This window comes from Lolium rigidum, chromosome 4 (genome assembly GCF_022539505.1).
Source record: "Lolium rigidum isolate FL_2022 chromosome 4, APGP_CSIRO_Lrig_0.1, whole genome shotgun sequence".
In the NCBI taxonomy this organism is placed as follows: Eukaryota; Viridiplantae; Streptophyta; class Magnoliopsida; order Poales; family Poaceae; genus Lolium; species Lolium rigidum.
The window spans coordinates 239,818,953-239,844,417 of record NC_061511.1 but is presented as its reverse complement, the minus strand read 5'-3'; the positions used below and the strand labels follow the sequence as shown (position 1 = coordinate 239,844,417).

At 47.2% G+C, this 25,465-nt stretch overlaps 1 protein-coding gene and 1 pseudogene across 1 annotated transcript; both read left to right on the top strand.

Moving 5' to 3' along the window:
* Positions 1-8,373, top strand: part of LOC124648473 — a 33,695-nt pseudogene extending 25,322 nt beyond the window's left edge.
* Positions 8,374-24,577: 16,204 nt separating this feature from the next.
* Positions 24,578-25,465, top strand: LOC124648472 (EID1-like F-box protein 3). Its single transcript, XM_047188235.1, has one exon. It carries the CDS (start codon positions 24,578-24,580, stop codon positions 25,463-25,465), a length of 888 nt encoding a protein of 295 aa, XP_047044191.1.

Here is a 25,465-nt window from a genome sequence, read left to right as displayed (position 1 = left end):
GAAATAACAATCAATCAACCTTGTCGACCCCACTGGAGAGCCGAGAGTATGAATCACCATTGTCGAGGACATAGCTGCCGTGACAAAAACTACGAGGATAATTCTCCTCACGACAATCATGAGAAAAGATCCAAAATCGATCTGGCGAAGCAAGATTTGAAGCTCATACCTTGAGGATTGTTATCTTTCAGCACCACCATTGACGTCGGGAAGAAGATCCCGTCGTCGAACGAAAGATAAAGATTATTTATTGCAGACGATGCCATGTCTATTGAGGGAAAACCAAGAAGAAAGTGGCTAAGAAAACCCTAACATAATCTACCAAAAATACTACTCCCTCCATCTAAAAACAGATGTCTCACTTTTGTCTAGATGCAAATGTATCTAGATGCATTTTAGTTAAAGATACATCCGCATCTAGATAAAGCTAAGCCACATGTTTTTATGCGGTGTGAGTACTTTTATTGAAACTCCACACATATAACGGGTTCCCACTACTCCTGATGATAGCGACACCGATGAAGCCGGCCGGAGGAGGGGGAACCGATCCATGAAGAAGGTTGAAGTGGAGGCGGCTAGGGTTTGTTTAGAGGGCGGTGGCTCTCTTCTCTCTACCGAGAGGAGTTTGCATTGGACCCAAAAAAATGCAAATGTGTTTGTAAATGTAGCAGATTAACATTCTTAGAAAAAAAAGCATGACCTAAGGGGGAAAGTGTTTTTGGCTCTCCAGATCAGTGCTCTTGCTATTTTTTAAAAATTAAAAAGCAATTTTACAAGTTATAAAAAATATGAAAATAATTCTGGATATTTTCACCTGATACATCTCACGATCATGCAAAATTTCAACCGAAAATTATTTTTTATGTTGTGCTAGAAAAAATAACAAAATCTGATATGTTCTAGAGATTTGAAATGTACTATTTAGGTCTACACTTTTGTTATTTTTGTGTATCTCAGAATATAAATGTTTTGAAATTGATATTTTGCAACTTTGTGGGATACATCATTGCCTTTATGTTGATTATTTTATATTATTTTGAAACTCATAAATATGATTTTTGATTTTTTTAAATAAGAGCAGTGGACCCGATATGCACCAAATCTCCATCAAGCCTAAGGGCATTTTGTTCTAAAAATGCGTCCGGGGTCCAGCCTAGTATAGAGCCCATTAACGGCACCCTTTTCCCTTCCTCAGCAAATTAGCAGAGCCCAACATCACGTATCCGCCGCCAGGCCAGGCCATCCTCACCTAGACCCCGCGCCGTCGCCGGCTCGCCGCCAACCAGTCTGCCCCGCCGCGGCGTTGCTCTATTCTCCAGTCCTTAGCGGCTTCGTTCCTCCTGGGACCTGGCCGGCCGGCCCCTCCTCCACCCGGCTGTGAGCCATCGCCCTCCCCCCCGCCTGACCCTCCCGGCCCGCCGCCACGCCTCCGCCGTTCGGTCCTACCTCGACCTCCACCGAGCCGTCGTACGCCCCTCCTTCCACTGCCCGCCACTTTCCGATCCATCTGCTGTCGTGTTCCTCCGGCGCGTCCCACAGCGGCGTCCCGTGCGGTCTGGTTCCACCGTCAGCACGCCACCAAGGACCTGCTTCGCCGGGCGCTGGTACCTCCATCGCTACCTGGACGCCGCTGCTTCTGCCCATACGCTGCCGCACCCCCTAAACCAGTAGTGGCCCTTGCGGGAAGTTGGACCTAACGCCGATGACAGTGCCCACCTCCGGAAAGAGCGAGCCTGACGCCGTCGCGAGGCGTGCAAGGATGCCGGAGGGAGAACATTGGGCACGTTGATGCGGGCACATAAGAGGCAGCGCCGTCACTGCCTGCCAGTAACCCCAATCCAGCCCCCTTTCACTCCCCAAACTACCCTGTCAGACATTTCAAGGTCTGCTTCCTCAGTGGACAAGTGGAGCAAGCACCCTGGCCCAATGCCAACGACCACGCATGCCTCCGTCGGCGTCAAGCGCGAGCCCGACACAGACGCTGGCAAAGACGTGGGACGGACGGTGGCCGGGAGACGGCGCCCCTACCCACACGGGAGACCCACGGCAGCGGAAGCCCCCACTACGTCAACCGCAGCCGCCTTGACCGATGGCGTGACGCTGTCGAGGTGTTCTCTGTTCTTCTACCTGGCATCCACCCTAGCTCATTTGAGGAGGCCCGCAATATTTTCGTGGTAAGAAGAACATGCCGGGTGCCATTATTAATTTCTTATAGCAGCTCATGGTTCTGGTAGACAGGTAGGGTGTTATCTAACGAACATGGTTTGCTCGACTGAAGGCTGCAATGGATATCCATAGACGGCTTGCTGAGGACGGTGGCGTACAGCTGGGTGGCAGAAGCCGCTACTACCTCAGGACGCAGAATGTTTGGATACGGCGATCGATTTGGTTGCCTACTTGCGCAGATGTAAGTTCCTATTTATGTTTTCAGCGTTAAAACTAATGTATACCATGATTAAAAATTGGAAACACAACGAGATATGAATTTCTGAACAAAACACCTGAAACTAAAACCAGGGTATTCTAGAATCCGTGTTGTCACCAATAAGTCCATCTGCAGCCTACTTTGATAAAAGATGTTTCCTGGAGGGATATTGAATTCGAAACCCAATAGGAATTAGCACGTTCATTCATTTGGGTATAAGCAAGCCCATCAAAGTTCCCCACTGTTTGGAGAATTTTATGGAGAAAGGGCATTTGCTCAAGAGTCTCTGTCTGGTTGGAACTTCTGCAAACAAGTGTGCTTAGGGCAGGTATCTTCTCGAAATCAGAGATCATTGAAGCCCTTCTGGCATGTGAGCTCTTCCTACTGACGTGTCAAATCTATTGCTGCTACCCGGACTGTTTGCAGTTACTCAACACCGCCAGTATTTGGTTAAACTATGGGTGATCCTTTAGTAGAGCAACATGAACTTAGGGTGTGGTAAAGGTGGAATCGGGGAAAGGAATCGATGTCTATTAGTGTTCTTATTTAGGCTCTTCAAAAGTATGTTATATTTAATATTTTCCTATGTTTTTTTCAATATAGTTATATAACTATTATCTACATTTTTCCAATGTTTTTTCTTTCTTTCTTGTGTCTTTGGATTCTTATATCCCACATGACCTTGTGTAATCACATATCGTGTTTTGTGCACATGTTTTATTATTCCATTGTGGTTTGGTTGTATTGTATTGTTAATTTGGCTATAAATTAAACCTAAAAAATGGATTAAGTGATAAAAACATCGAATCGTAACTTAATGTGGTCATTTGGTTCTACATCACCTGAATACTGAAGTCATTACATTAGCTGAATAAAAAGGTCATGCTGTATGTCATCATCTGTAGTTCTGATTGTGTGTTGTCTTTTATGTTACGTCTGATCTAATCCTTATGCTCCCTCCGTCCCCAAAAAAGCTGCTCAACTTTGTCTAGATACGGAGGTATATGGACACATTTTTGTTATAGATACATCCATATCTAGAAAAACTTGAGCAGCTTTTTTTGATACAGAGGGAGTACCATTTGTTAATAGATGTAAAACCGTCATGCTCCTTTACTTTTTTTTGGCAGAAACACTTGGTTAAACTCAAACTGGCTCTACTTTATCTTTCACAAGGCAACATCGACAATGCATACAATTCAACAAGGACGTCAGCTATCTTTTTTTTTAACGGGAAAGAACGTCAGCTATCTGCACTCTCTGTCATTTGTTTACTTTGATATGTTGTTTTCTTGGGAATACCTTCGTTTGTAATATGCTTCTATGCCATCTTGTTGGTTGTTACAATTTATAGGCCTAATTCATTTACTATTTTGAAATCAAGTATCAGCTTGTCAGGTTAGTTCCGAAGAAATTGTTGTTTCCACATGTTATCAGGCATGAAAAGAGACTTGATTGCCTAGGAGGAACATGGCAACTTAGTATAATCCATTTTGAACCAGGTATATGTGACATAGTGACATGTTGAACCCTTTCTTTATTTATTTATTTTTGTGTCACTTTAAACCAGATTTTGCACACACAATTCCACTTTGAACTACATTTGAAGTGGTTCTGAGTGACATGATAGCCATACTCGCCAGGGTGATGTGGCGGTCAGAACTTTACAAATAGCAGGTCAACTGAGATGCACAATGTATAAAATACTATCCGACATTGCAGAGACTAGGCCAAGCTAGAGGTCTGATGTGCAGCATGGCAGAGGCTAGCGTGACTGTCCGACATGGCCGAGCTAGGGTTACCGAAAAGCGGGAATAGCTATCACAGAGCGATAGTGGGACCTTTGGTTAGCCCCTGCCACATTGGAAACATATTTGTAAAATGTACATCCCAGTTGGTCTGCGACATGTTAAGCAATAGAGTGACTCATACATCACCCTGACGAGTGTGTCCATCATATTAGAACTACTTCAGATGCTAAAATGTTCTTCAGAGTGGAATCATTTGTGCAAAGTCTGGTTCAAAGTGTCACAAAAAATAAATGTACTAGTTCAACCCACTATATCACAAATACCTGGTTCCTAGTGCAATTTACTCTTTCATTAATAGAACAAATAGGCACCCGATTTCAAGTTGAACCACACCTCCCACCAACTCAGCTAGGCTCATGAAACATTTGTGGTATTCATATGTGTCAATCTAGGATCTTTCATGAAGAAAGGAATCATCAGATCGTACAAAATCATAGGTTTGTTAAATGAGAGCATTTTGTTAATAGATGTGCATTGTCTGGTACTGAAATAGTTTTCAGGTGTTTAAGCTTTTGGATAAATAAGGTGGTTGTTTTAATTTTCTGTTCCACGAACATATGCTTTTTTTTACCTGGTCCACGAACATATGTTTCCATGTTGAGATAAAAGAATTGAGAGCTTATATTGTTTTTCAGCCTTAGCACTAAGGATGGACTACCGACGGAACCAACTCTAAATCTGATACATGGCTTGATATCATATGATAAATGGTACTCTGGCTTGCCCAAAGATATGCAACTTGAGGAATTTGATGTTTACAAGGAATCATGCACAATTTCTGTGGCATCTAATGGCTGTGCAGAAAACGGTCTTCAGGATAACATTGATGTTGATGATGCCAGTTTTCGTGCTTATTCTTCGGAAAGTTCGATCACTAATGGGAACATAGACAAAAACTGGAAGATTCCCAAAGAAATCTGGTTCCTTTTATCCTTACAAGGAAAATACAGTCGGTTCAGAAGTGAAAGAAGAAGTGGTTTATACAGATTTCCGAAACGTATTTTTTAATACCTCTGATACCCCTACCTGTGGTTAGTGACATTCCATCTACTTCTTCAAGACGTTCATCTGTTTTTTAAGTCCGCTAAGTATTAAGGTAGTTTAGTGTTGTAGGATATCTATAGAAAAAATACACCTAAGTACTTACATTACTGGAACATCATAGAGCCACCATATAGAAGTAAAGTACCATTGGTTTGATGTGATGTAGTACCACCTAATACATTTCGTTCTTCGATCATCCACTTCAGCATGCAGCACTGCAACCAGGTTTGGCCTTCATTTACTTATATTTGGTAGAACGGGGTCTCAAATATGATTCCTCGATATGAATTTCCTAAGAGTGCTAAGCAAGCGAGGAGCAAAATAATGAAGTGTCATTAGCTGTATAAATAATGCTTGACAACTCAAGTGTAACACTCGTTTTTGCATTGGGCAAGTTAGAGACAGCTTTTGACAAAGTTTCCGGAAATATGCAGATTCATCAAATTTTGTGATCGGATCTATCCTTCATTCTTGCTAGCAGTGTATTGCGTTCATTTGTAGCTTTGTCAGATCGACTAGCTACATTAATCTGAGCAATCGTTAGTGCGTTACATCTATCCTGTTACTTTTATGATCATTTTATAGCTTCACATAGAATGCAAATATATAAGGCCATGATATCGTGCTGAAGTACTAACAAGAATCTCCCTTGATTCTTTGATACTTCCAAATTTAGTTGCTTCAGTGCGTCCTGAAACCTCACACCAGGGCACCAGGAATAAGAGATATCAGTGTGCCTGTTATTTGGCAAATCTCACACGAATTAGTAGCTCTGGCTTAAATACCAGAGTTGACAAGCAGTTTTTTGATAAATGGGTTTATTTCTCGACATATGGTTAACAGGTAAAACATATTCCATATTTGAAACTGAGGCTATTTCTGCACATCAGAGAAAGAACCCATGTAGTTACAAATCAGTTTACTAGCGACTATGATGCCTAGCCCAGCTAGATAAAATCCAATGCTCCAAGAAATAAGAAAGATGTAAGGTAGATCATTAAATAAGAGTACATGGTGTCACTGGATGACTGAACACACAAGCACAATGGCTAATCGTATTACATATGTATGAATATATTACCTAAGTCTGAAGCAGATCGTACAGACATTTCTCCAGTAGTGTTCTACTATTTAATTGCCATTCTAGTTCAGTAGTTGATTTTTTGTACGTTTATTATATTGGTACTGCTACTTGCGATCTAGGAAATAAAGTACAGTTAGTCCTACTTGCTTAGCAGAATGAGTATGAACTATTTCGGAAGCCAAATTTCTCCTCCAACTAGGCCGTTTGTCAGGGGATTGAAAATAAATAAATGGACTACTGAGGAAATTAAAGAAAGTGTTATGTCCATGTGTATTAATCGACAATTTATTCCTGCCACATTGCTGAAACCTGTTGTATTGGGAATTATTGTGGTTTAGGTTGAGGTGGTTGCTTGGTCTGGTTTCGACAATTGGAAAGTCAAAAACAAGTGTTTAGAAGTTAAGGGTGGCTATTTGGTACTACAAAGAGTCGAGGGGATACGATGGACTGGTTACATTTGACCGTACATACCGCTATTGACTGACATACTCAAACTACTCACCCTCAGTGAGGCACTAAGTTAGGTGTACAGAATGGAAATATTGTGTAATTGTGTTGTGTGCCCTTGATTTCGTCAATGGCAATCATTGTGAAACTAAATTCCTGAATGAAATGTCAGATACTACAAAATGGTTGAGATATATTTTTTGACAGGATTGCAAGGTTTTCTTGCTTGACACATAGTTTAGACTGACATACTAAAACTATTAAACGAAGACGTTCTTGCTTGTTGCGTGCCAAGTGTTCTACTCTCAACCAACACATAGTTTTGAGCGGTACTGGTAAATTCTTTAGTAGTTTTCGCTGATACTGGTAAATGATGTTAGTTTGTTACTAGCCAGCCTCATAATTTCCAAATTCTGTCTTCACCCTAGTGGAGAAGATTGTGGGTGAAGTATTTGGCAGAACATCTTACAATTTGAGCCGGTGTGATATTTATATGAAGCCTTTGTCCTGATCATCGAAACAGAATATTGGAATTGATATCAGAAAAAAGTAATGAGCCTCAATACACGTAGTGGCTGGACTTGGTTCTAAAGTTTATTACATTACTCCTGTGTGCGAACTTCATTAACGTTTTGATTATTTTGCTTTCAGTTCCCATATTGGTGTCATAGCCTAATTAGCAATGTTTACATTTTCTTTATCTGTTTTTGGTGCCACCCAGGATATTATAATATGGCCCAACTACTTGAAGCAATAGCTTCGTATCTAGATTCTGTGAATGGGAAGCCTTCCATCTGGGAGGAACTTATATCATGCCTCATTTGGCTTTTTCCTGATCGTGACAACGAGGATTGTATTTCATGTAATGTTAAAGGCGATGCAGCAATCAATGCTTTTGGTAGCCTTTCTTCGGTATTCCGTGAGCAGCATACAAGAGAATCATGGAAGGTCTGATGCAAATGGTGGATGAACCATCATTTCAGCCAAAGCGGCTATATGACAGAAACAGGGAAAGGTAACTGCTTGTCCCTTGATTTCAGTCATTGCTAGAATTAATCACATTGCGCTCTAGAAAAAACCATCAAGTTGACATTGATTTAGCGCGGTCTCTAATCTATACTGTCTAATCAATATTAGATTTTGACGGTTTATACAACTAATATACTCTCTATTGTGGCGAGATAAGACTGTCTCTGCCTCGCACATAAAAAAAACTACACTTGATTATTGTGTGCCGAACTATCAATAGTAAATATGCATTCTAGCTAGATTCCATCAATGACATGTTGGTGCAAAATCCACAGTTTCTATTTTTTGCAACTGCCATTTGCACTCTGTTGTGATGACAGATGACGGGGCCTTTTGCGTTCTTATAGGTGATTGCAAGCTCCTCGCTTCCAAGGCAGCTTGTGCTTCTCACCTGTTTGGGTTCCACTATGTCAGAAGCTGAGAGCTATCTTTCCAAGCAAGAAACGAAGGATGAATTCAGATTCTTGTCCAGGAACACGCTGAATTCTGTCAAACTGTTAGGTAGTCTGGAGAAACTAAAGTGTAATGGCTAGGTTTAGTTCCGCTGCAGCAGCAGCATAGCATAGCATAGTTCATGTTGTAATTTGTAATTACACTTGGACATGATTATAACTTTATACAAGTGTACTGATCACCGAGAGTCTTGAATCCATGTTCCAGAGGTTTCACTGTGAATGTGCTGGAGGTAAGCAACGATAAGGCTACCTGATCGGGTGTCACTCGCTTACTGGAGCTCATACGAATCTGCTGATCCTGCCAACGTGTGGCAAGTAAGAGGTGAACACGCGCCGATGAATGAGGAGGAAGTAGAGCAAAAGGAGCAGAACTCCTGTAACAGCAAACAAAAACTCTTTTCTCGATCGGTCTGAAAAACAAGACAACAATCTTTTCCGCGACATATACAAATCTTAAACACTTCAACCAATAAACATATATACAAATCATCGTGAAACACTTCACATGTACTCTCCTTTTCCTCCATAATAGTAAGTATCATGGTTTTACAAAAAGAGTAGTACAAATTATACACTAAGGCCCGGTATTTATTATGAGTCGGAGGGAGTATACATTTTAACACCCAAACCGGATGCACATCTCCTCCGGGTGTGGGTGACATGTAAAAACATTCTAAATTTGCAGAAATTTTGTCAAAAAGGACCACCTGCCCCAGTTTAATGTAAAAAAGGACCACCTGTGAACGAAAATGCCAAAAATGCCGTGGCGGCAGCACGGCCAGGCGACGCGTGGCGCCTGCCGCCGGAGCCGGTGGCGGCAGGGCCTGCCGCCGTCAGCCGTGGCGGCATGTCCGCCTCCGTGAGCCGGCCGTCGACGTCGCGCAGCCTGCCGCCCTTGCCGGTGGCGGCACGCCGACGTGGCATGCCTGCCGCCACCACCGGTGGAGGCAAGTGCTGCTGCCCCGACAGGCCTGCACAGCGCGCTGACGGCGCTGATTTCCATGTACTTTTTCGAATTATTGTACTGCTTTTTGGCTGATTGCACTGATTGAGGCATGTTCTGCTAAATTTTCCCGCCTAATTCTCTCCCTCAGTTCGCTATAAAAGCCAGCGTCGAGTGTGCCTAATTCTCTCGCTCAGTTCGCTGATATTATTTGGTACACAAGTGCTCATACCTTAGCCAGCATGAGTGTGTCTTGCTCAGACCAGGATTTTAGACCGATGAAGGGAAAGAATGCAACTTTGCCGCCGGGGGTTAGAGCAGAGAGGTGTTGGTGCGGCCGCCTTGCGAAGGTGAAGGAAGTGGTGGATTTTTCGGATAAGTTTGGCATGAAATATTTCATGTGCGCATACTACGATCATGATCCACCCGCACATACAAGTTCATCGTCCTCGAGACCTGCGGTATGTTGTAACAGCATGATTAAAAATCATATTTGTATGTCATTAATTTTTATTTATTAATCGTCTTGTTTTTGTTGCAGTCTCCGCCGCCCTTTGCAACTCGGTTTCACCTGGATAGACCAGGAGTAGCCGGATTGGGCTCGCCGTGAGGTGGAGGAAAAACAGAGGCGTGCGTGGGCAAGGTTCCATGAGGAGGAGCGTTTCGAAAAGGCTATTGCTAATGATAAAGCGAGAAAGAGAGAGACAGATACAAAAATTAAGGGCGAGCAAGCTCAAAATCGCGAGGTAAATCAGAAGCGGATGGATGATGAGGCTGCACGTAGGTATGCAGAGGAAGAGGTGCGCAGGGAGGCCCGTGAAGCGGAAAGAAAGAGATTAAGAGAAAGGGCTGCTAAGGCGCAGGCAGCAGAAGAACGCGGCGACAAGACTGGAAAATGGCCACGCTGGACGCAGGGCAAATAGAGTGATCTGTTGTAGTAACTACGTATTTTAAATTCTGTTTTACTTTCGCGTTGTATCTTAAATTCCGTTATAGTGATTAGCCGTATTTTAATTTAAGTTATATTTCCAACTTTATTTTGGCAGATGTATTAATAATAAATGTTGGTTTCCCGGAAAAAGTTCGCGCGTAAATTTTCCCGCCTAAAGTTCCCGCCTTATTTTTTCCCGCCAAAATTTCGCGCCATGAATTCCCGCCAAGATTTCCCGCCTTTTCTCTGAGCCGCGTGCTATAAAACCCCTCCCCGGGCATTCATTTGTTGTACACAATCGAAGTCGCCAGAAGATGGCTCCTCGGGGAGATCGTAGTTTTACTGCACGTATGGCTGCTCCTCTTATCTCCTCTGCTACTTCAGTTATGAGTGCCAATAACATAGAAAATGTCGAAGATCTGGTCACGAATGTGAATCTTCTCGTTGAGGTAGGCAAGCTTTTTTCTAAGCACGCATGTATGCCTGGCCGAACTCCGATGGAATTACGACAAGAGATTCTTAGGTTGCAAGCAAGGTTTGAGAAGAAGAAACCGAAGGATGAGAAGGAACAAGAAGAATTTCTAAGGTATCCATATACATGGGCTTCCTCGACGGAGGATGACGAAGAAGTCTTCACGCCGAGGAGTCTGGCTAAGAGCAATGAATATTTCAAGGGAAAAAGCGCTGCATCCTCTTGTGTTGACTCGGACGATGATTTTATGCCAACGAGTAAGAAGGGAAAGGCTAGTTCATCATCGAAGAGCAAGAAGAAGGGAAAAAAGTGAAGCTTATAATGTTACTCGTAGCGTTTATTTTAAGTTGTGGTGTTGGCATTGCCGATGTATCTTCATTTTGGTAGTAACTTAATTTTATGTTGAATTTTTTGCATGTTGATGTATCTTATTTTGAAGTACCTGTTGAATTATTATTCCAAATTATAGAAATATGTCTCATACATAGGTCATACATAGATAGAAATAATAGTAATATGGCAGAGTCGTGAACATATCACCCTTGTCGACGACGGCGTGGTGGTCTCTCCTTAGCACCAGAAGGCGACCAAGGATCTCGTATACGATGTTGGCGCAAACCTCGACCGTACTGTTCGTTCTCCTCATCTGTGTGTTCCTCATAGTTCTGTGGTGGAGTTTGTAATACATGTTGAGATTGTGTCGCCGGAGGAATTAAATTGCCTTGTGTGCTTATAATGTCAGCTCCAAAGAATTCATTAAATATCCCTTGATTCTCAGGTTGACTAGAAGTTCCGGGATAGTATTCTTCCTGCATATGCTTAGTACCCTGTGGCGGGGCCATATTGTGGCCGAAACCAGCTATCATGTTGGGCCAAGCAGGATCAAAATATTGTTGCGTAAAAAAAATTAGTTGTAAGTAATAGACATGAATATTTTTATAGGAGAAATTATATATTAAAATTGAAGGAACCTGTGGAGGAGGCATATTGTAGCCGAGTCCAGCTTCCGTCTCTGACCGATCGAAGTTCAAAAGATTGCTGCGGATGGAAAATATTCGTAAATAATAGGCGTAATTTTATGTTGTATGAGTGATTATTTATAAAATATGAACATACGCGAGTGGTGCTGTCGATGTTTGAAGGCTCCCCTTGGGTGTATGAAAATCGTTCCCCGAACGGATTAGTAGAGAAAATATTCTCCTCCTATTTTTAATGCGCAGAAGATAATATTTTTTGTAAAATCTTGTAGAAGAACGTACGCGCATTTATAATTTTAGATGTATCTGATAATACCCGTGTGGCGGCATGGGGCGGAGACATGCGAGCTGATTGTGAGCGGTCAAGTAGAGATGAGTCGACGCGTGCATATGATGGATTCCGCGTAGGAGGTTGGCTCGTACGTGCCATACTGCTCGTACGCGCCATAGTGCTCGTACGCGCCATACTGGTCGTACGCGCCATACTGGGTCTAGACGACGGTGCATCTGGCATGTTGTACTCTCGCGTAACAACATCGTCATCTCGAGCACAACCAAATCTTTTAAGCCCGTTCATGGCCGTATTAAAAATACGCCTAATCAGGGACTTTCCTTCAGGAGTATTCACGTTTCGCAGCCGCAAAGCATCCGACGCAGACCGAGCGATCTCCCTATATTCTTGTATCTGAAAATAGAAAATTCAAAGTACGAGAAAATGGTGTGGATATTTATTTCAATTGCAATAAACTCATATTTTTAAAGAATTGCAAGTACCGAGGTATCGCGATGGTATGCTCGCTGTTCGTTCAGTCCCTACAACCGAGTGAATCTCTCGTCCTCTCCGGTGGAGGACCGGTGAGCAAAATCCTTGTGCTATTGCGATACCAATGATTGTAGTGGTCGTATGTGGCGTCACTATATGGTCTACCAATATAAGAAATAATTGTCGTTAGCACATGTATAAAAATAATCGAAATAATTTAATACAAAACGTACCTATGCTCTTGCACTACATCGGATGCCGCATTATTAATCCACAGCCTCTATCCACTGTCTATTACGACTGCTCCAGTCGGCACAATTCAAACCTTTATTATCTTGCCTGAAATCAAATGATATATTTAATTAGGAAGATGTAAGTCATAAATAAAATGCAATACATTTTATATTGAAATGTGCGCACTTACGTGTGAACTAGATCGTCAAGTCGCCTCGGTAATGGTGGTGGAACAACCTGATAGAGCCCAAACTGCCGCATAACACGCTCTGGGTTATATGTCTCAACCATCCAAAGAAAGAGGAGGTGGCAGCGTGTTAACCACAAGTCGGAGCCTGTATACATATCAACTGTAGGTGGCTGAGCACCCCACACGACGACATCATCCGTCCATGGGTTCCATCCGATCATGTGATCCTCTAGCCCCTCAAACTCCCGGTGGTATTCGGGTAACAACCGTGCACCACATTTGTTGACCATTTTTTTTAGCATGTACCCAACGAGATCCAAATGTCGAGAGGGCCATGTATAGCCCGCCCAAAATCATATGGGTGGATTATGTTGGATAGGTGGGGACGTCCAACGAGCGGGTACTCCCATGACCATAGCCGAAGAAACTCATAGCCGACGGCAAGTATGTGGCCTTTAGATTTTTCACGGGTGGCATGACATAACCCCCTGTATGTATGAGCAAGCATGGCTGAACCAAAGCTGTATATGGGCCTGGGAGGTAAGGGGCCATCTACTATCTGTTCGGCAATTTTATTCAAAGCTGGGAGAACAACGTCACCGTGTGACGAAGGGAACATTATACCTAAGAGATACGGCACATATGCAAATAGATGTCGTGCCAGCGTGACATTATCTGCATTGGCAGGTAAGTTAGCAAAATGTGTAACTATCCAGTTCAGAGGCACACCTCTAGGACGGTTCCCACTGCGGGTGTTAACAGGAAATGGAACACCAAGCCGTGCTTCAACCTGTAGCGGCCAATTACTAGAATATGCTTGGGGGACCACTGGATTACCAATGATAGGAAGAGCAGTAATCATGGACACATCTTTTAGGGTCGGTGTCAACTCTCCACAACGTAATTGAAAAGTGTGGGTCTCAGGTCTCCAACGATCAACTAGGGCTGACATAAGAGATGGGTCCAACAGAAACCTCTCGTTGCTTGATGTAAGCTTGGAATATGAAAGAAGTCCGTGAGCGCGCAAGTGATCCATATAACGATCGTGAACATGGAGCCTATTTTTGATGCCGCGTAGCCTGAAGGGCTGAGGGGGGTCGAAGTGGGCGTTCGGGTCCAACCATTGGTGACAACGGTGATCGGCATCAAACGACGCCTCTAAAAGGTCTGGTAAGTGCGACATCATCACCTGTACACATAATAATTATAAATATGAATAGAAATTATTATAAATATATTACAACACATTATGAATACAAATAATTATAAATTTATTACAGCAAATCATGCGCCCAAATTATTATAAATATATTACATCACACTATGAATAGAAATAATTATAATTTTATTACAGCAAATCATGCGCACAAATTATTATAAATATATTACATCACATTATGAATAGAAATAATCATAAATTTATTACAACAAATCATGACTACAACTTATTATAATTAACATCAAGCTGGGTTGTTGTTGCTACGGTACGGGCATTCCCTTCGCGCATGACCGGGACATCTGCAAAAGCGACAACGGCGTGGTTCTCCCGACTGACTATGGTCCATGTCATTTCTATGACGGCGAGATTGACGTCGACCCTTCGCGGTCCTCTTCAACGTCGGGTCCGGAACCCATATGGTGGATTTATCCGGCCATACGTCCCTATAGTGCTGCCCAATGCCCCATGTCCAGAACTCACCATTCCATGTGTGCAGTAGGTTGTATGTGTTGAAGTACGGAGATATGTAGGACTGCACGCTGATGTTCTGTGCTGAAGCAGCCTTGAGGACATGACTACAAGGGTATCCCAAAAGTTTTGGCTTGTTACAACTGCACTCACATGAGCTAGTTCCGAGGGTGACAACATGCTTTCTTGAGCCTCTGTGGTGGCCTCTCACAAACTTGGCGCGTACATGTATTTCCCACTTATTCCTAAGTGCGTCAATTTGACGGAAACCATGGCATTGTGATTTTGTTGCTTTCTCGTCGAGATGTCGCTGCATCTTTTCAGACCATGGCTTGTTCAGTGCGTCCCGAGCGTTGGCTACCTGGACTCTGTCTGCAAAGTACGACAAAGTCCGGTTCCAAGTTTCAGTAATCAACGCCGTGATAGGGAGGGCGCGAACACCTTTCAGCACACCATTGTACACCTCTGACATGTTGGTGGTCATTATGCCGTACCGTGCCGCAGAGTCGTGAGAAAGCGCCCACTTGCTTAAATCGGGGCAACTCTCGGAAATCCACGTAGACAAATTAACTGTCCTGGTATTGCCCCTCCGATCTGTTCTCTGTGGCAACGCAGCTTTCTCAATTTCGGCATTGATTCCACTCCAAATTGCATTCATCTTCTCTTACGTCTTACGCATGCACATTCTCTTGAACAGCTTGAACCAATCCTTGTTCTTGAACTTTGAGTAAAAATTGGCTGCCAAATGCCGCATGCACCACCTTGTCTCTAGATCGGGCCACCCCCAATGCTGGATCTTGTGCCACCTTCATAAATTCGAGCACACTCAATAGCCCCGTGTTGCGATCGAGAGATGATGCAAACATTGGGGCGATTTCCGACAACTAAAATCTTCAAGCAGCATAAGAACCGTAACCAGCTATCTTTGTTCTCGCTCTCCACCAATGCATATGCAATAGGAAGGAGCTGATTGTTTGCATCTGCTGCGATCGCCAACAGGAGTGTGCCCTTGTACTTTCCAGTGAGGAAGGTACCATCTATTGACAACACTGGACGACAGTGTTGAAATGCCTGTATAGCCTGCGGGAATGCCCAGAATAAACGGTCAAGTATTTCTTCATTTTGCTCCCTGGGGTGTGGACGTTCTCTCCTGAATACATGAGTCCCCGGGTTACTTGATGATATCTGATGGAGCAGTCTGGGGGGATAGGTCATATGCTTGCTCATATGTGCCATATAGCCTCCGGAAAATGTCCTCCTTGGCACGCCTTGCCTTTCCGGAGCTGACAGAGAAGCCAATCTGATCTTCTGCAGTCTCTTGCAGCGTCTTCACACTAACATTGATGTCTTTTTCCACCGCCACTTGCAAGATATGTGACAAATATTTTGCGGTGACATTGCGGTGCTTAGCCATAGCCCCCACCTACTCGCAACTATGTGGTTCTATTTTTGAGATATGCCAGGGCTGACATACCCCAGAGCTCTTTCGAGCGATCACTCTCCCCATGCACCCCTCATTCAATTTGACACATATCACTTTTAGCTGACTTCGATCAGACTGCTTCACTCTGTGCTCCCAAGATATGCTCAATGCATACCTCTTTATTGCCTGGTCAGCGGAGTCCTTGTCAGGGAAACTTTGCCCAACTAGTAGACTATCCTCTCCTAGGCCTGGAACAGACCGAAATTCATTGCTTATGGTCATGGTCTGCAGGAAGTCGGGGTCCATTGGACCTGGGACCGCCCTCACGGGAAGGACCTACTCCTTCTTCATCCGACGAGGATTCGGACGAAGATGAGCAGAGCATCATCATCCAACGCCTCGGGCAATCCCTCCACATGTTCGGCGATGTCGACGACCGCGGACCAATATCCTGGGTCAACATTATGGTGGCTAGGCATCCGCTCCGATGGGTCGATGCTACGAGCAGCGGTCATGGCAAGCTGATCCGACGGGCCGGTGCTAGGGCCTGCGGTGATGGACAGCTGCTCTTCCGCAGCGCTCCCTACTGCTTCCGGCATCATCGGTAGCTGAAATAAACTTCACATACACCATCGGCCGTCCGTACATAGCAGCACCAGGTGTGCTTGCAAACCTCATGTACGTACGCCAATTTGTATCATTTTTTACATCCCGCAAACCCCAACGGGGAGGTCCATTCCCTTCTACGACGATAAGAGCCTCAACCGTCATCCTCTGTCCACGCATCCCCTGACCAAATGGGGCTCGAATGATTTTTCTTACATCCGCAAATGCTCTATTGACCATATCTATCACCGCAACTTCCATCGTGTCGCAGTTCAGAAATCCACCCCACCGAATTCGTCACGTACGACGTCCCCATAGTACACTACCAAATTTTCCATCGTACCTACCGCACAACCAGATTTTTAAAATAATATTAGTAACATCCTACCTTAAATCATATTACTGTTTTAATAATTTCATTACAACACTTATTCTAACATGGCGGTAAGACTTTACGAAAATAATTAATCCTTCCTTTTCTAAATAATACGGCAAAAAAATACACAAGACAAAATATTAAAAGACATCATATATATACCTTAATTTGCAGATAGATATTCTTCCAAATAATAATTTACGCGCCACAATAATCCAAGTAATAACTGTGAGAGAGCATGTGCATACTTCAATCCACCTAAAATACACATTAAAATTTGCGAGTTAAAGCATGTTCCTAACATACGGTTATTAGTTCAACAAATTATCCATCTCTTTAATTTTCAGTCATACATGCAATAATAGTACGCTGCACTACGTGTTGTTCTATTTCAAATTAAATTACATCCTTCATAAAATCTCACTCGCTGTACATAATATGCTAATACACGGTATATAGTTATAACATGTGCATGTTTCTTTTGTTTTGCGATAATCCAAGAAGAATACACAGGGTCATCAACGAATAAAATCAATCTAACATACGCACACATTACTTCGAAAAATTAGACCATTTTCTCATATACGTCGTGTAGTTACGTCCAATAATACTACACTATAATAATACTACACTACATATAGTCATGCTGCATTTCAATTTCACTCATACATATACAATATGTCTACATCACACACCATCATGTTGCATTTCTAACTATAATTACGTGCTTCTAAAAATATTACAGTGCCTTACATGCTATGCTAATATAATGATGCGTGTCTACTTACTAGAAATGGAAACATAAAAATTATGCATGTACGAATAAAATCAAATATCCAAATGAACTAACCTTGTTGTTTTCCCTTCTATTGCATCATGCACTTAATCATTGCACTTAATCAACGAACTATGGTTGTGTTCTCAGCAAGAGAGGAGACTAACTAAGTGTGTTCTTTCAGCTCATACGGGAAGACAGAGGAGAGCAGCTGCGCGTGTTCGCGACAATGCAAGCATCGGCTGGTTATAAATCATGCGGCGCTGCATACTTTCGGTGGTCACGTTTCTGTATCAGCAATCAATTTTCTGTACAACTACAGTCTAAAGTGCAAAAACTAGTGCCAAATAGACTCAAATCGGAGCAAACAGCCTCAGAATCAGAGACAGCTCGAATCTGACAAAGTTTGCGTGAGAATCAGAGCCATCAACGTCGGAATCCGCGCCGTCAACGCGCTGTGCAGAGCTGTCGGGAGCACATGCCGCCACCGGTCGCGGCGGCAGGCTGCCAGCTCAGCGTGCCGCCGGCAGCTACGGCGGCAGGGCGACGTCGGCGTCCGTCCGTCGACGGCCGACTCACGGAGGCGGACATGCCGCCACGGCTGATGGCGGCAGGCCCTGCCGCCACCGGCTCCGGCGGCAGGCGCCACGCGTCGCCTGGCCGTGCTGCCGCCACGGCATTTTTGGCATTTTCGTTCACAGGTGGTCCTTTTTGACATTAAACTGGGGCAGGTGGTCCTTTTTGACAAAATTTCAAATTTGCATAGCAGAACAACAACATGAATCAGCAAGCAGGGCTCATGGTTGCTCGAACGTGCCTGTACGTGCTTAGGGCATCTCCAACCGGGCGACCCATCCCGCGCCCGCGCGTCCGGATGGGTCCAGCCGGACAAAAACCCGGCCCAGCGCGGACCCATCCCTAAAACGGATGCCCGCGGCGTCCGGAACGACGCAAACCCGGCCCAAATCTTGGCCGGGTTTGCGTGGCCGCGGACGCGAAAGGCTGGTCGCTCGCGTCCGCCCGCTGTCCGCCCTGGCCCGCGTGTCATAGGCATAAATAATATGTTTCATTAAATAGAACTCATTACAATTTTTTTTTAGCTACTACTTCTATCCTAAATACGTACGGGGCCGGCGGCCTCGCCGGCGACTCCTCGCCGGCTCGCCGTCGGGGCCGTGGATTTCACTCGACGCGAGCGGCCTGTACGCGTGAGGATTCCACTCCGGCTTCCTACGGGCCGGGTGGCGCGTCGGCGGCGCGCGGCGTCGGCGGCGGCGCGGGCGGCTTCGCGGGCCTCGGCAGCTTGGACGGAGGGCATCATCCTCCTCCTTTCCGCCGGCGCAGCTCGGGCGCGCTCGCGCTCCGCCTCCGAGGCGGAACCATCCGCTTCCCGCATAGCTCAAGCTCCCGCAGGCGGCGCGTTCCACGGCGGTGCGCGCTTCCGGGCGGACGCGGCCGGCTTCTCGGGCCTCGTGGTTGCCCCGCCGCCGGCGCATGCGCTCTTGCCGGCCGCGCTCCGCCGACGCAGCTTCCTCCCGGGCGCGCCGCTCGGGCGACGGCATCCGGATGAGGTCACGGGCTGCTCGCATAGCGAGCAGCTCGTTCTTCCGGCCGAGGAGGTCGCCTAAGCGGCGGCGGCCGGCCCGCCAGATGCCCTCGTGCTCCTTCGTCACGCGCGTGAGGTCGGCGAGACGCTCCTCGATGGCGGCGTTGATGTTCGCCAGCGCGAGGTCCTCCGCGGCGTCCGCCCCCTCCTCCACGGCCGCGTACCAGCCGTCCGGGGTCTCGTGCCAGCCCTCCGCGGCCGCTTCCCCCATCTCCGCGTCACCGGCCTTCTTTGCCGCCGCCTCGGCAGCGACGCGGAGCGCCTCGTCGTCGGCGACCCACCGCGAGTCCGCGCGCTCCTCCTCGTCCGTCCGCGGGAACCCGGCCCGGGCGGCGAGGGAGAGCTTGGCGCATGTGGACTGAAGGGTGCGCGGCATGGCGCCGGAGAAGGTGGAGGGGAAGAGAACGGTGATGCGGTCCAGGTGAGACCGCCGCCGTCTTTATAGCCGGCGGTCCGGCGGGAAACTTGGGCGCGAGCGCGCGCCAATGGCGTTGCGCGCGCGGGAACCTTGGTGCGCGCGGGATCTTTCCCGCGCGTTCCACCGCCCACCATGGCTGTCCCGTCGAGGCCTGCCATGGCGCAGCGCCGCGCAGCGAAGACGAACCACGTGGCGTCTCTTTGGGTCGCCGCGTTGGGCGCCGCGTGCGACCCAAATGGACACGCGGACGCGGGGCGCTGTCCGCGTGTCCGGGCGGGCACGCAAACGGCCCAAAACGGACGACCCAGCGCGTCCGTTTGGATCGCCCGGTTAGAGATACCCTTACGTGTGCTTTTGGTTCCCTCCGTTGCCTACCGTTTTTGTCGTGGTACCATAGGCTCTCTAGCCTGCAGCAGGTCGGGTGGCGCATGTCTCCTAGTTCCCGATCGCTCGAGCCTAAATATCTTCTAACCACGTCACCCCCTCACTAACAATTTTATAGCATCAATCTGCATGTGCGGGATGTACCTACGTGCCTCTGTTCTTATCCACGGGCGTGGAGCGGAATCTCGTCAAATTCTCACTTCCACTTTATTTTAGCATCATTTCTAGTTAAATTTCAAGCTGAAATTTCGATCAAGAAATTATAAAATAAGACAAACACTAGTCATCAGCCGGCAGCAGCTCGAGCCGATTATGCTGTAAAAAGATTCTAAGTGTAATTCAATTTTTCTTCTAAATTATCCAACATTACAGAAAAAGTATGTAACGTTGAAACAATCTCTATGTATAGCATACGTAGAAAAAACATTGTAGCACTATGCTCATACCTGCACAAAAAAGAATCAATGCAAGCATGTACCAAATCGCATAACCGTATGTAACACCGATAAACCCCCCCCCCCCCCCAAATTTGTCTTTCCCCAACAACCATGGAGCCACCGCCGTGACCAATTCAAGCTCGCTGGAGGTCCCTCCGAGTGGGATCTTGTGAACCACCTACTAATCTGCTTGCGGATGTCGTCTTCTCTGGGTTCGGTGGCGTGTGGCAGCTCACCATCAGAGGCCTCCACATAGAAGCGCCGATGGAGAAAATTGTTGGAGCAGCAACGAGCCAGCGGAGGAGCGGGGAGGTGCCGTCCATGGCGAGCTCATGGACATCATATTCTACGCGCCGACGGTGAGTGGTAGGTCGGCGTCCATGGCATCCTCGCCGACCGGCAGCAGTGGGTGGTAGCATGCAAAGGGTTTGCGCGGGGATGAGTGCTCGTCCAAGTGGCTCGGTCATAGGTACACCCTCGGTCCATTAACTACTGACTCAACTATGTCTAGATTCGGACGTATCTAGATGTATTTTAATTGTAGATATCTTCCTATATGCTCTCTCTGTCTCATGAAACTTATCCTATGTTTGTTGAAATTTAGGTGTATCTAGATGCTACTCCAAAATTTAATAGTATCTAAATACATTCAAATTCATGTAAATCTAGATTTACCTTTGATGGAAGTTGGAAGGAAGGGAGTAGAAAAGGTTTAATGGAAGGAGATAGAGGTGATCCCAGTTCGGAAATGCTTCGGTGCATGTAAAATGGGGCCAATATGATATCACAACCGTTGCATGGCATATGGATGGTCATATATGAGAAGATTCCATTCTCTAAATGCACTACTAATTGAAAAACAAACACAACTTTCACGTAACAAATGCAAATGCGGTTTTGTTTGCATATTTGACTTCCTGACGACGAACTCTTCAAAATGAGTCTAATATTTAATATTTTAAAATATATTCCGTGAACTGTATCTATAGAATCCTCTATTGTTTGCGCATGTAGTCCATATGTCATGTTCATGTAGTCCTGCGAAAAATACTACTGAATTTATAAAGTCCTTGTCAATTTATTCCTACGGTACATGCAGTACTGCCAAAAGTACTGTTGTTTTTACACACATGATAGCTGTAGATTCCTTTTCACGTGGGATTATGTTGGACCGAATCTCGAGGAACACGACTAACAACAACCGCTGTGATATCAACTGCGCCCCATTTTCATAAGCACCATCTGCGGGTCGATCCCAGTTGCCTGTATATCAGCCTATGTACACCAGAACTGTGACATCGACGCCGAACCAGTGCAGAACCAAAAGGGTCGCCGAAAGTCTCCAAAATCTCTCCGCGGATGTGGCTCTTCTTCTTGCAGGTTGTAGCTGCCGTCTGCCGACAGTTGGAACCACCTGATTTCCTGACCCTTTTCAGGCTAGCGAGGCATCGCATCGCATCAGAATGAGCTATCGTCCATCTCCATCACTTGACAGACGCTACGCGCGTCACGATCCGATTCCCGCGTATACCGCGACAAGAAACGCAAGCTTTTGCGTGCCCTTGATTCCGGTAGTCCCATCAACTCGACCGGCTGCGCCTGCGCTGCACGCAAAAGCTTGCTACCGGAAAGTTGTTTAAAACAGAGCGCACCACTCTCCGACGCGTGTGCCGGTGGGCCAACCCAGGCAGGCCACGTGCCCCCAGATATTTCCGCGTGCGGGCTTCCCAGAGCCACACGCGGCGGCCTCGCCGGCGCCGGAGCCCCAGTGAAGCTACCGAAACCCAGCAATCATTTTTTGGCAGGGTCGCCACGCGTCCCGTGGAGCTAGGCCACGCAGCCACGTGTCGTCCCAGGGCGCGGGAGGCGAGACCGGTCCGTGCGGATGCGGCCGGCGGGCCACGTGTCACGGCCGCCAGTCGTCGCGCGCGCCGGCTCCGTTTGCTGTAGACTACGTCAGGTCAGAATAAAGGCGCATGGCAGGACGACGAGGATGCTCGGATAAGATAGGCAGGGCTGCACTGTTCCCGCCAAGATATTTCTGTGATGGGTAGTGATACAGTGCTCTAGTGTAGGAGTGTGTGTGCGACAAACGACCCTCGCGAGTCTGGCCAAGAGTTGGATCGGACTGACAACCGGTCGTGACAGGTACAAGGGCATTCTGGCCCTTTTTTTTTTTCAATTTCAACCAATTTTATCATTTCAAGTAGAAAACAATAATTTTTACAACCAAATAAGCAACATAGTTCAAAAACCAACGTAGTTTGAACCTGCCATGCCCAAAAAAAAGAAAACAAGATTTGAAAATCTTGTGATTCAACAACCCAGGTATAATTGTACGTCCATGAGTCCATCCACATACCCACTATAATGCCGATGCTAACGATAGATCAGTTCATCCACTATCAATGAATGCATGCAATCTATACTTTCAACCATCCTAGAAAATCCGGCTTGGCTCATCGATCGACAGCAGTCGGGCAGTGCTGGCAAAGTTTGCCTCTCTTAGGTAAACTTCCCCAAACACCGCGGTCACTGCCTTGCAGAACCTGTGCGCCGACTCAAGGCATGTGGTCTCGCTCATGCGCATGCAATCATCAACAAGATCATCGGCAACACCATGTGCAAGCATGTGAATAGTTGTGAAACATTTTCGGTGACGAGGGAAGCCAATCTTAGCGGTGGCATAACTCTTGCATTCGAAGGCCCCTCACTGCACCAATCATAGTCAAGAATAACTTTCTTGGCATCCCAAAGCGGTTCCAGAATAGGTACTCCGAAAATGATGGATTGATTGGACGGAAGTAGTCCTTGTAGAGTCGAACATGGCCACCTTCTCGACTAGGCTTCAAATTGGCCCCACCTAGCCTCGCCGAGCCCCTAAACTTTGGCAGATGCATCTCGTTGTGTCCATCAAATTTTGGGTATCACTGTCGGACTCGTCGTCCAATGATGTATCGCTGTAAGAATTGTGGAAAATTTGATCAAGCTACAGCCCATCTACGTACAACATAAGGTCAATGATTGTATGCTGGTCACTATATTACGTACAACATAAGTATCTATGTTGGCGCTAGTGGGCCTATACAAAACAGAGGCTGCATTCCTATCTCAAATACGACCACGCAAATGGCTGAACAGATCCTAAGCCGACAGGTGGGTTCGAACTCAAGGCTAACGAAAATGACCTATTTAGGCAGTGCCCCATTAGACTGCCGATCGTGGATTACTCCCTCCGTCCACAAATAAGTGGACATCTAGCCCTAAACTTTGTCCACAAAAGAGTGTACTCCTATGCACTTTAATTGCTTCTCTCTCATCGCACGGAAATCAAACTCAATAATATTGACCATATGTTCTCCTTGTTTTCTACAAGCACTTAGCTCATTGGAGGTGAACTAATTAAAAGGGGAGATGCATCTTCCCAATGCATTTTTTACTTCACTTCGTAATGTATCTTGAAAACCGCGCACGTACACTTATTTGTGGACGGAGGGAGTAGTCTGGAACAATTGGTTCCTTTGGGTCGCACCAATGGGTTGTGCCCTTATCCGACCGGTAACGTTCTAATCCCCTCGGTCCATTTACGTTGACCAACTAAAGATAACCTAATAATAGTATTTTTCCAATTTCGCGAAAAGAAGTATTTTCCACACAAGAAAATGTATTTAGAACAATATCTGTAATGATCATGGCGCAGGACTGCTCCAGTCCAAGAACGGCATTGTTGATGGAGGCACGCAAGAGGAAAGTAGCGTGTGGTGGTGATGGAGATATTTTGCGGGTGCGACAAAGATGGCTTTTCATCGCGCCGTAGCGGTTATCGAGGGCGGCTGAGCCGTACAACTGTCGCTCGCGCCGCGGCGACACGAGGGCCGGGATCCCTTCTGCTCCGGGGAGCACGGAGCCAGCGTTTGTATATAACTGGCTACCGGCCGGCGCCGCCCCTCGCCCCTGTTCAGGAAACGCGCGAATCACTGTCGAGCTTGTCTCAGCACCAGGTCGGGCGAATTGAGTTGGGGTCTGACGGTCGGCCGGCGAGGCGGCGGGAAGGGGAGCCATGAGCGAGGGCACGCTGGAGATGAAGCGGCTGCGCGTCGGCAGCGGCTGCAGCATTGGCGCGGTCGCCGACGACTGGAACGGCCGAGGGCGGTGCATCGGCGCCCGGATCCGCGGCGTCAACGTGGGCATCCTGGACGAGCAGGTGCTGGTGCTGGTCTTCCGCGCGCTCAACTGGGACCCGCAGGCGCTCTGCTCCGTGGCGCGCGTCAGCCGGCGCCTCCGCGCCGTCGCCGAGCGCGTGCTGTGGCGCGAGCTCTGCGTCTCGCGCGCGCCGCGGATGGTGTCCGCGCTCACGGCGGGGTCGTCCTCCGCGCCCGGGTCGGGCCGCGTCGGCGGCGGCTGGCCGGCGCTGGCGAAGCTGCTCCTCTTCTGCTGCGGCGCCGCGGGCGCCGCCGTGCCGGGCCACTTCGCCCCCGTGTCCCGCTTCTCCAAGACCTCCGGCCGGAGCTTCCTGTCGCGGCGCTGCGGCGGGGACCTGCTGTACGTGTCGGACCCGTGCGAGCACGCCGTGCCCGGAACCGCCGGCGACGAGGACGTGGGCGCGTACCGCGGCGTGTTCCGCGGCTTCATGCGCTCCCGCACGCGGGCGTGCCTGGTGGGCGGCCGCGCCCCGCTGGAGCCCGGCGTGAGATGCCCCTACTGCGGCGCGCGCGTGTGGAGCGTGACGGCGGCGGGGCTGGCGCCGCGCAGCGCGTGCCGCCGCCTCGGCGCGCACGAGGGCCGGCTCGAGTACTTCGTCTGCGTCAGCGGCCACCTCCACGGCAGCTGCTGGCTCGCGCGCCTCTCCGACAGCGACGGCGAGCGCGACGGCTCCGGCTCCCTCTCCGACGACGGCGACGTGTTCGGCGCCAGCGAGGAGGAAGACGACAGGCGCATGGCGCTGTAA